Consider the following 12,182-nt stretch of genomic DNA (forward strand, 5'->3'; position numbering starts at 1 on the left):
TGTGCACATGGCCAATTTGATTGATATTTTTTTCAGGGTTAATCTCACAGGCGCGTTCCCAGGATTTGCCGACAGGGGTGCGCAGTCATATGGAAAAAGCGTCGAAATTCAAGATTCCTTAATAAGAAATGACCCACTTTTGACCGCGAAGGGCGCACCCCCCCCCCCTCCTCCGTTCTGTCTACGTGCCTGTCTCGGGTTCTTGCTCGATTTATCCAATGGCTTTGAGTGCCATGGCGGCGTAATTGGCCTTCTTTGAATATGCATGTTACAGCGACGTGGCTCATTAACTCCCATCCGTCATCCCTCCAGCCATGTTGAGACCCTGAGGAGACACAGTGTTCCGGTACTTGATTCTTAAACATTCTATTGTTTTATAGGTAAAATCGTGGCTTGGCATTTTAACAATTTGCTTTTGTCTTGCTGCAAGGGGAGAAGGCTCAGAAATCTAAGCCTGGTCGAACTCCTGTCTAGATTTAACGACGAATCCAAGATCCAGGATTTTTTTAAGGGGGGGGGGGGGGGGGGGGGGAGAGGGGAGGGGTTATAAATATACATAAAACATTTGGCAGGATTCTGGGTTTGGGTTTGGAGGGGAGGGGCACCGCCCTCTGTCCCCTTTCCCCACCCCCACCCCCACCCCCTAGGGCTGTCACCAATGCAGAAGGCTCACACTGTCACACGTGCCCATACAATCATTCACTGGGCCACAGGCAACGCCCTGCAAGTAACCCCAACGTAATCCGCACCAGGCATTCGATCGAGAGCTCATGAACATAAAAGACGCACTAGACGTTCTGAGAATACTAAACCGCCTTTGTGTGAATCCTTACCAACAATTTTTAACCTTGATTCTGTTACAGATTAATAACATAGTGTTCGTTCGGGTTTTTAAGGAAGTTTCACAATTCTGTGTGAATCCTTACCCACAATTTTTAAAATTGATTCTTTTACATTAATATTGAATTTTAAACTGAATAAAGCACTCATCTAAATGCTGGCCAATAAAATCGAATAAGAGTTAGCTTCTTATCATTCACGGTACCCCGCTAGTAACAGTCTTCCTGTTTGATTCTTTTAGTTTACTTGGCCGTGACGCGACCTTGATATATTAAGCGAGCGGCGAACCAAGTAAGCAGCTTAAAAGATACGTTTGCATAGTTTGGTGGAAATTCAATAATTTTTTGTCCATTTCTGATGTCTTCTTCTAAAACGAAGAAGACAATACCTCAATTTCGAGTAGACATGAAAATGACTTTTTTTTTCCGCATTCCAGCTTGCTATGATGCACGACGGCTTGCACAAAACAACACAATGGTGTAAGAACACCGTGCTGTGTTATGTCTTAAGCAACCTGGGAATAATCCCGTTATGGGACAATATGTAGAATCCAAAGAGAGGTTTTTTTATAGGCTATGCTATATCTATCGAAATAGAAAGATTTTTCCTGTGGATGTACGAATGATATATCTTTATATATATTATATATTTTTGTTTGCCACTGTGAAGGCTGGAATTAGGTGGGTTATGTGAATGCTCGATGTTGAAATTTTCTAAAACTGCTTTTTCACGTTCAAATTCCCTTACCACTACTATGGTATTGTTATGATCTCTCGGTATATTCCACATTCCTTTCGAAAAACCGCATTCATAGCTAGTATGTTATCGGAAATTTTTTCTTTACAAAATGTGAGAAAAAAGAAAGACAAATAAACAAACAACGTTAGGAAAAGCATCAGCTTTCAAAACGGCAAAGTAATTGACAAGACAAAATTCTCACCTCTCTCAAAGAATGTCATCGCTACGCAGCAATAACCCATTTGCTAGAATATTCAAAATTAATAAATACCTGTACCACATCTCCAGCTGTCGACAAACTCTTCGGAATTGATCGTACAAAGGCGCAATCATAGCATAACGCAGCATCTTGGTCTTGTGTAGTTTGCTAGAGGTGCGCATTGCTTCTCACCCTTTCAAGGCCTGCTTTGACGTGGAGGAATCAAGCCTTATCATTTCAGCATCGATCTAGCCAATGGGGAATGAGCTCATTCAAGATCTAGCCAATAGGGAACGAGGTCATACTCGCAGGTTAACTTCCTTAGCGACCGAATTCCACTTATTACCAAGATGGCTAGATTGCTTCTATTGTCATTTTTAACAAAGATTGACCTTCAGTCATAAGTAACTACTTATCGACTGCTTATTTATCAAATACTCAAATTGCAAGATTACTGAAATAGAATACATGTGTATGTTTTATTAATGATAAATACATTATTGCATTGTGGGTAATTGCTGAGTGCAAAACTTTATTGGGGGGGGGGGGGGGGGGGGTACATTTCGAAAGTCTCGGAATCTCGTTTATCACGCAAGTTTTTTTTTTCACGTTCTCGGAGTCTCGGATTTTTAAACCCGATCTCAGAGTCTCTGATTTTGTTACATACAATGCTACGGGTTTCCATCCCCTACTTTTTAGCTACTGTAGCAATATTGTATTGTAACTCTAATCATTTTTTTCCGCTGATGTTTATGACATACATACACCGAGCAAGTTATCCGAAAACAAGCTCGAAAAAAAAAAAGATCGGGCTCGGTCGTAAAGAGACCTGAAAAGCTCGGGCTCGGATTCCGAAATTTGCCAAAAGTGTCGAGCCCGGATTCTGAAACGAACGCGGGTCTCAGTGCCTCGGCAACCCTCGGATTTACCCATTTCTACCCCTTTTATTCATATTTAAGGAATAAGCGAGATATATGAGAGATGTTGAATTTGTACCTAAAGCAAATATTTCATAAGTCAATGCGAATTTGGTTAAAACCTCCCATCGCGAACGTGGTCGCGGTGCTCTCTATGCATGATCGACTTGTATTATGACTCGATTCACCATTATAAAACAGCAACCAAGCAAAACAACGCTCATGGGTCAGATGTATAATATGAATGGTGCCTTCTGGGAGTTACCCTGGGTACCAGAGGCTCCGAGCTTCGCGGCGACAACGATTTGTGTCTGTGAGCTCGATCAAGTCTGAATAATTGCAAATGGTACCTTATTACACTTAATTTTCGTGACGTCAAAATCTCGCGATTTCGCGACATTTATTTTCGTGATTATGCTATTTTAGTAAAAACCAGGTCACTTGTTTTTCGCGATTTTGCGATTTTTGAGACAATAAAATCAAGCAAAATAAAAATACAAACACAACATGCGTGGGCTTAATTCAGTCCCAAAAAAATCTATAATATACACCTCAAAATTGTCAAACAGGCGGTGTTTCCAAAAAGCTTATAAAAGGTTAATATTTCATCCGCCCAAGCTTTTTCGTTTTTCGCGATTTTTTTAACGCAGTGGCTATATGCCCAACAGTCGGTAAATGTCCTCAATGGACTAAATGGCCGACAGTTTTCAATTTATTCAAATAAACCCTTATTTTGTCAACCTTGTGAGCTCAAAATATTATAAATTTGTTTAGAAAGGGCATCAGCTTTTTTGTCGAAAAAGAATGTTTTTTCTTTGCTTGTAAACACAATAAAACACCTTTCCCGAACGTGTTACAACGATTTTGTATTGTATACATGTAAGGAAAACATTCAATTCCGACAACAAAGTTCAATTCAGAATTGTATGCCCTTTCTAAAAAAAAAATATAGGATGCTTTGAACTCACTAGGCTGACAATTTACTGGCTTATTTGAATAAATTGGAAACTGTCGGGCATTTAGTCCATTGAAGACCTGTCCCGACACTTGAAGAAATAAACATTCAGTGCACTTTGATAACGATTTTATAGTGTATACAAGCAAGTAAATACGTTCAATTCTGACTACAAAGCTCAAATTAGATTCGCTTGCCCTTCCTTCACAAATATACAATACTTTGAACTCCCTAGGTCGTCAATTTACTGTGACATTTTCGTAAATTGAGAACTACCGACATTTTTATAGTGTACATAGACGACGGTGCGAAGGCTGTCCAATACCGACAACAATGCTCAATTCAGAATCGCTTGCCCTTTCTGAACAAATATAGAATACTTCTAACTCTTTGAAAAAAATGAAAACTAACGGGCATTTAGTCCACCTTTCCCGACTGTCGGGCATATAGCCACTGCGTTTTTTTTAAATCGCGAAATTACTGTTAGTGAGCCTTGTATCCGAGAAATGATCTTTGGGTGCGGCGACAGTTTGACTTTTAACGGTAGGGGTGAGGGAATTGGGGATTAAATAAATTGTTACCAAATATTATAAAAAAATAATTTATGCACAATTTTACATGAAATCAAAAGTATGACTTTAGTATGAATCTAAAAATCCTGCCTGTTGACCAGGAACTGTAAAACCAAATTATGTCCGCCCCTTAGAGAGAGACTTACGCCACTGTTTCCAATATGACGTTATTGTGGTATCTAGCGATTAAAAAACACATGATAAATTAGCAAGTTACAATCTATTGCGCAAAACATTTAATAGAAACTGTGGTAACCATCAAGACATTTGAAGACACAAATAATAGAATCGTGAAATTTTTATGTTACTTTATTTATATTCAATTTAAACAAAAAAGAACCCTTTTCAGTTTGTTCATCATTTCATTACACCTCCAGCAAATGCGGCGCTCTGAAAAAAAAAATAACATGTAAATGGTAACAAAACTAATATTATATAACATGTAAATGGTAACAAAATTAATATTATATAACATGTAAATGGTAACAAAACTAATATTATATAACATGTAAATGGTAACAAAACTAATATTATATAACATGTAAATGGTAACAAAATTAATATTATATAACATGTAAACAGCAATAGCGTAAGATTGAATATTCCCTGAGCCGCAAGCGTGTTGGCAGCCCGGGTCCTAGGAAATGAGGTTGATTCTTTTAATTTTTTCAGGCCGTCTTCGGTCTTTTCTAATCATGCCCGCTCGCTGCGCCCAATACTGTGTCTCTTTCTCTCTTGAAATCCATAGGAAATGCCATACATAGGGGCGGCTCAGTGGTTCCAAACTGACGAGGTTCGGGGAGTGGGAGGAGAGGGGGGGGGGAGGGGGTTGGAGGGATGGTAATTCCGAGGGGGGGGGTACCTGAGTCTGACATAGACTACCGCTTAAAATGACTCCATACAGTGTAATAAAAGACTTTAGATAATATGCAGTTGTAGAATATCGCCTTTCATCATGTGATCGATTTATACATGTAAACTCTCGATAAAACTGCACGTTCGAAGATAAAAAAAATTCCGAAAAGTACCCCCTGCCCCTCCCCGTCCGCCGCTACTGCGCGGTTCATAAGGACAACCAATAGAAAAGGATTTGGCCAAACAAAAACCATTAACAAATTCTGTCTTTGTATTTATTTGCTAGACAATGGGGCACATGGATTTAAAGATTGTGCTTACATTTTCGCCAGCCTCCTTTTGACGATATAGTAGATCACGCCGGCGCCACCCGTCACAATAGCACTACTCCCTACCCCTGCTACTACGGGCACTGCAACTATGACGACATAGCATACATATACACGTCATGATAACATCATTCAAGCAAGTTATATGGCCATCACTTTTGCGACGGGCACTGCAACTATGACGTCATAGCATTCATAAACACGTCATGATATTGTCATTTACACAAGTTATATGGCCATCTCTTTTGCGATAACATGATAACATGCCATTATGACGTCATTAAATACATATGTCACACGTCATGATTACGTCATCCAAACAAATTATATGGTAACACCTTATGCAACGGGTGACATGCCACTATGAAGTAGTAAGCATATATATCGTCATGATTACGTCTATCAAACAAGTTATGTGGACATCATTTATGGGACGACATGCCACTATGAAGTGATATAGAACATATATTGCGTCATGATTACGTCTTTAAAAAAAAGGTATGCAAATATTTTGCCTGCGATATTCTTTGGCCCCGCAAATCCAGTGCTCATCATGTATATAACCTATGACAAAGACAATTTCGTCGTGTCCGTACAGTTTCGAATGCTGCGTGCATGCGCAAGAGAGACAAGGTACTTGCCTTCTTGCAGGCTGTGCATTTCTTCACTGGGTACCCACTGACCATAGACCACGGGATCTGTCAAGAGCGCCAAAAGGAAAAAAAAACACTAGTATTTATTACTGAAAACACGAGAAATGTAGAAAGAGCACAAAAATAACTCAGAAGAAGAAAAAAAGAAAGAAGGAGAAACCGCTTCGTAGCACGAATAAATTATGGTGATATGGTGCTTTTGCCTACAGCAATCAAAATTAGTCGAAGTCTTCATTTATCGACAATCCATGAGATGTAGTGAGCCTTACCTGGAAGGGTGCAGTTTCTGCCGTGGAATCCCTGAGTACAGTTACACGTATAATTGACGGAGCTTGCATCGAGTACCACGATACACACGGAATCGTTCCCACATGGGTTAGGAATGCAAGGATCTACAAATAAACAGTTAAAGCCAATAAAAACCCCTGCCATATTGGTCCCTACAACTATGGCCTTGGAGGAAAGGGTAACAGCACAAGAGTAAAGGGTTCATAATACACGAAAAAGGGGTACATAATACACGAAAAAGGGGTACATAATACACGAAAAAGGGGTACATAATACACGAAAAAGGGGTACATAATACACGAAAAAGGGGTACATAATACACGAAAAAGGGGTACATAATACACGAAAAAGGGGTACATAATACACGAAAAAGGGGTACATAATACACGAAAAAGGGGTACATAATTCACGAAAAAGGGTACGTAATACACGAAAAAGGGGTACATAATACACGAAAAAGGGGTACATAATACACGAAAAAGGGGTACGTAATACACGAAAAAGGGGTACATAATACACGAAAAAGGGGTACATAATACACGAAAAAGGGGTACATAATACACGAAAAAGGAGAACATAATTCACGAAAAAGGGGTACATAATACACGAAAAAGGGGTACATAATACACGAAAAAGGGGTACGTAATACACGAAAAAGGAGAACATAATTCACGAAAAAGGGGTACATAATACACGAAAAAGGGGTACATAATACACGAAAAAGGGGTACATAATACACGAAAAAGGGGTACGTAATACACGAAAAAGGGGTACATAATAAACGAGGAAGGGGTACATAATACACGAGGAAGGGGTACATAATACACGAGGAAGGGGTACATAATAAACGAGGAAGGGATACATAATACAACAGGAAGGGGTACATAATAAACGAGGCAGGGGTACATAATACAAGAGGAAGGGGTACATAATAAACGAGGATGGGGTACATAATAAACGAGGAAGGTGTACATAATACACGAGGAAGGGGTACATAATAAACGAGGAAGGGATACATAATACAAGAGGAAGGGGTACATAATAAACGAGGAAGGGGTACATAATACAAGAGGAAGGGGTGCATGATATACTAGGAGGGGGCACATAATGCAGGAAGGAGGGATACTTAATATACAAGGGTATATAGTATACTAGGAAGGAATACGTAATTTAGAAAGGAGGGCTACATAATATAGGAGGAAGGGATACAAATTACACGAGAAAGGGGTACATAATGCAGAAACACATCCTCTCCATGACCAAAAAAACTCACCAACAAAGTTTGTGCAGTTGAAACCTTCGACACAAGTTGTATTTGTTGAGTTACTTGCTAAGTTTGCAAAATAACCTGTAACAGTAAAAAAAGTAAAGTACGCATCTTCCATTGCTTGATATAAAAAGTAACTTGTGGACTGTTAACCTTTTTACTAGGCATAGGCAATGCGATTTTCCCGTAAGCATATTTGTTCAGAGAGACTTAAAAAAGGAGTCTTTGGGCATGCGGGCTTTACCTGGGGTAAAGGTGCCGCCAGTGCAGGCTTGAGACTGGGTAGGATCGCCTTGACAATCCAGTCCTCCTCGGGCAGGGGCGGGTGAGTCACATGACCTGTTGCGTGTTTGAGTCAGATCGACACATGGACTCCATGAGGACCAATCCGAGAAACTTCCATTCACTGAAAGCAAGCGAGGTCTATAATCCTTCAGGATAACACACCTCAATACTACGGACACTTTAAAACTACGGACACTTTAAAAAATATAAAGTACGCATCTTCCATTGAAGGTATTTTTACAAATATAAGAGGACACCTTCAAACTACAAACTCTTTATATGGTTCTGAAGATTTTTCTTGATATGACCGCTACGTATAACTCCTAGATTGCTTGCGTAGTGAAAGCGCTACAATCCTCTTGTAAATAAAATAAAGCGATGACTAAAAAGTCGCACTGTCATGAGCGCAAACATCGTCCTAGATAGCTTACATATCCTCACGCGGTTGATAAGTAGAACCTCGCCGCGTCGTGGTGTGCAAAGAATCAAACATTCGTATGTGCTGGTAGCGTAATATCGTACCTGGATCACATGTAAAGAGCTCGATTCTGCATATCCACGTGACCCACTCTTGGGGTGCTATTCATACCTGGGTCACATGTAAAGAGCTCGATTCTTAGACATATCCACGTGACCCACTCTTGGGGTGCTATTCATACGTGGGTCACATGTAAAGAGCTCGATTCTTAGACATATCCACGTGACCCACTTTTGGGGTGCTATTCATACCTGGGTCCCATGAAAACAGCTCGATTCTTAGACATAGCCACGTGACCCACTCTTGGGGTGCTATTCATACCTGGGTCACATGTAAAGAGCTCGATTCTTAGACATATCCACGTGACCCACTCTTGGGGTGCTATTCGGATGCGGGTGGCCTCCAAGTCATTCAGAGGGTGTGTGATGACGTCATTCTCGTCTACAGCGGGATTATCAAACTCCTGCAAACAGTCATGGGCCGATTTTTAACACACAAGGTGACAATTGTTCACATTGCCTTCGCCTCACTCTTAGTCTCTGTTAGTATCAACACCTTTGTCATGCACTCTATTTATAAGAATCCTTTTGAATGGAAGTTAAGCCTTAATTTGCTAAACATTTCGCGATGGACAAGGCCGGCTCTTATAGGGATCCCCCCTACCCACCCCCCTCCCCCAGTAGTAGAATTGAGGGTCTAATTTTATGCTATATCGAATAACGGCTTCAGTAATACTATACCTTTGGGTCTGTCTGGTGCTAAGCATGCTAAACATTTCGCGATGGACAAGGGCGGCTTTTATAGGGATCCCCCCTAACCCCCCCCCCCCCCCCCCCCTCCCCCAGTAGTAGAATTGAGGGTCTAATTTTGGGCTATATCGAATAACGGCTTCAGTAATACTATACCTTTGGGTCTGTCTGGCCAAGGTCTTTAACGTCCTGCCAGCTTGTGTCATCGGTGGTATATGAGAGAATAAACTTAGTGATGTAGCTTGGGTGAGCAGGCGTGTACCCTTGGATGGCGAGACTGTTAATCGTACGTAACTGACCTGAAGAAAAAAGTACAAATTTAAACACGTGTAAATTAAGAATCTTTAAACAAGTGAAAATTCAAAATCTTTAAACAAGCGAAAAAGGAGAGAGGCTATTCAAAATCAATTTGAGTACATACTCTAAACATTAGGCGGTCTATTAAGTTTATTACCTAGGTTAACCTCTCTAAACATGGGGTTTCTTACCTAGGTTAACCTGTAAGAACTGATAGACGTCATCCAAGTCAGCGCACCATGCCTTGCTGGTATTCACCACAGCCTTGTAAGCCTCAAGGTCGGCCGTGTGGGTCGTGGCAACCAGCGTGTCGCTATCAGGTGTCAGGATACCTGTGCTGAACATGCCATCGCACGCTTCTGCAGATCAGCGGTAAATTATGGTAGGGTGGTCACGTACATTATAATAGGTTGGTCCCGTACGTTATGGTAGGTTGGTCACTTACGTTATGGTAGGTTGGTCCCGTACGTTATGGTAGGTTGGTCCCGTACATTATGGTAGGGTGGTCACGTACATTATAGCAGGTTGGTCCCGTAAGTTATGGTAGGTTGGTCACTTACGTTATGGTAGGGTGGTCCCGTACGTTATGGTAGGTTGGTCACGTACACTATGGAAGGTTGGTCACGTACGTTATGGTACGTTTGTCCCGTACGTTATGGTAGGTTGGTCATGTACGTTATGGCAGGCTGGTCCCGTACGTTATGGTAGGTTTGTCCCGTACATTATGGTAGGTTGGTCCCGTACATTATGGTAGTTTGGTCACGTACATTATGGTAGGTTGGTCACGTACATTATGGTAGGTTGGTCAGGTACGTTATGGTAGGTTGGTCCCGTACGTTACGTTATGGTAGGTTGGTCATGTACATTATCGTAGGGTGGTCCCGTACGTTATGGTAGGTTGGTCACATACGTTATGGTAGGTTTGTCCCGTACGTTATGGTAGGTTGGTCACGTACATTATGGTAGGTTGGTCCCGTACATTATGGTAGGCTGGTCACGTACGTTATGGTAGGCTGGTCACGTACGTTATGGTAGGTTGGTCCCGTACATTATGGTAGGTTGGTCCCGTACGTTATGGTAGGCTGGTCACGTACGTTATGGTAGGCTGGTCACGTACGTTATGGTAGGTTTGTCCCGTACGTTATGGTAGGGTGGTCCCGTACATTATGGTAGGTTGGTCACGTACATTATGGTAGGCTGGTCACGTACGTTATGGTAGGCTGGTCACGTACGTTATGGTAGGTTTGTCCCGTACGTTATGGTAGGTTTGTCCCGTACGTTATGGTAGGTTTGTCCCGTACGTTATGGTAGGCTGGTCCCGTACGTTATGGTAGGTTGGTCCCGTACGTTATGGTAGGTTGGTCCCGTACATTATGGTAGGGTGGTCCCGTACGTTATGGTAGGTTGGTCCCGTACGTTATGGTAGGTTGGTCCCGTACGTTATGGTAGGCTGGTCACGTACGTTATGGTAGGCTGGTCACTTACGTTATGGTAGGCTGGTCACTTACGTTATGGTAGGCTGGTCACTTACGTTATGGTAGGCTGGTCACTTACGTTATGGTAGGCTGGTCACTTACGTTATGGTAGGCTGGTCACTTACGTTATGGTAGGCTGGTCACTTACGTTATGGTAGGTTGGTCCCGTACGTTATGGTAGGCTGGTCGCGTACGTTATGGTAGGCTGGTCCCGTGTATTATGGAAGTTTGGCCCTGTACATGAGTCCTAATATGACAGTGTCACAGGCTCTTATTGTAATTCGCTAATTCACGGAGAAATAACCTCTCACGAAAGAATTTAAAAGGGCTAGTTATTAAAGTCAGACACTCCTCGCGATAATGCTATTTTAGACCCAATATTTTGTCCTTTTTTTCTGCTTCTTTTTCTGCCTTCAATGTTGTATTTCCCCAAAATGTAACGACACCAATATGCTGTCATTTCTATTGACTTATTTTTCCACCTAATCAATATTTCACTTTTATCCTATTCACCCTCTTCCCGAGGTAATGTGGCCTGCTATCAGGGGGTGGATGTTTTTTCCTGCGAAAATACGAGCCATTATCAGCCGGTATCGTTTGTCCCACAAAGGCAAAATGGAAGGCGCAGACTCTTTTATTCAAATATGATTTTTGCTACTGCTGTACGCTTTACGTTAGTTTTCAATAACTGTTTTTTTTTTTTGTGAGGGATGGAAAATAACACGTGAAAATACCTACCAGTCCCATTAAAGGCCGCACACGGACAAAACAAGAGAGACACGACGAGGAAAACCGCCGCACAACAACTAGTTCCCATGTCTTTAAAGGTTGGTGGCTGTCGCGCCCAGCACTCATCTTTACACAGCCTTTATGACGTACTTCCACGAGCTCGCAAACCGAAAACGCGCACGCATCCGCTGACCACGTGGCTTTTTGAGTGGCAAGAAGACTGCGCCCGTCACGCCTGAGAAGGACGAAATCTAAACAAAATCTTGAAAAGAAAATAAGCCTTTCTGACAAAAAAAACTTGTGGCTGATTGGTAAGCGCAAAATAGATTGCTTTTTCTTTTTAAAAGCGTGTAAATTATCTATTTAGATATCAAGTTTAATCTAAAAAGAAACTCTATCTATCTAAGCGCGCATGAGTTTGTCAACCAAAATGTCACGGACTTCTGAGTGCAAGTCTCCTTTTTATATATTTGAAGTTTTGACTTCGACTGAGTCGCTTCGACTCAGAATGAAAGCAAAGACATAGGGGCTGCGGCAACAAACATAGCTACATAAG

General features: G+C 41.5%; 1 protein-coding gene across 1 annotated transcript; it reads right to left on the reverse strand.

The window, feature by feature from the left end:
• Positions 1 to 254: 254 nt before the first annotated feature.
• Positions 255 to 11,789, reverse strand: LOC5507573 (coadhesin). Its single transcript, XM_048728423.1, has 12 exons — positions 11,636 to 11,789; positions 9,614 to 9,781; positions 9,282 to 9,424; positions 8,698 to 8,839; positions 7,858 to 8,019; positions 7,620 to 7,694; positions 6,328 to 6,450; positions 6,047 to 6,103; positions 5,398 to 5,494; positions 2,883 to 4,611; positions 1,850 to 2,025; positions 255 to 325 (listed from the first exon to the last, which is right to left on the reverse strand). The coding sequence occupies exons 1-10, from the start codon at positions 11,712 to 11,714 to the stop codon at positions 4,587 to 4,589; spliced, it is 1,071 nt and encodes a 356-aa protein (XP_048584380.1). The 5' UTR covers positions 11,715 to 11,789; the 3' UTR covers positions 255 to 325; positions 1,850 to 2,025; positions 2,883 to 4,586.
• Positions 11,790 to 12,182: the final 393 nt, after the last annotated feature.

This window comes from Nematostella vectensis, chromosome 1 (assembly GCF_932526225.1).
Source record: "Nematostella vectensis chromosome 1, jaNemVect1.1, whole genome shotgun sequence".
NCBI lineage: Eukaryota > Metazoa > Cnidaria > Anthozoa > Actiniaria > Edwardsiidae > Nematostella > Nematostella vectensis.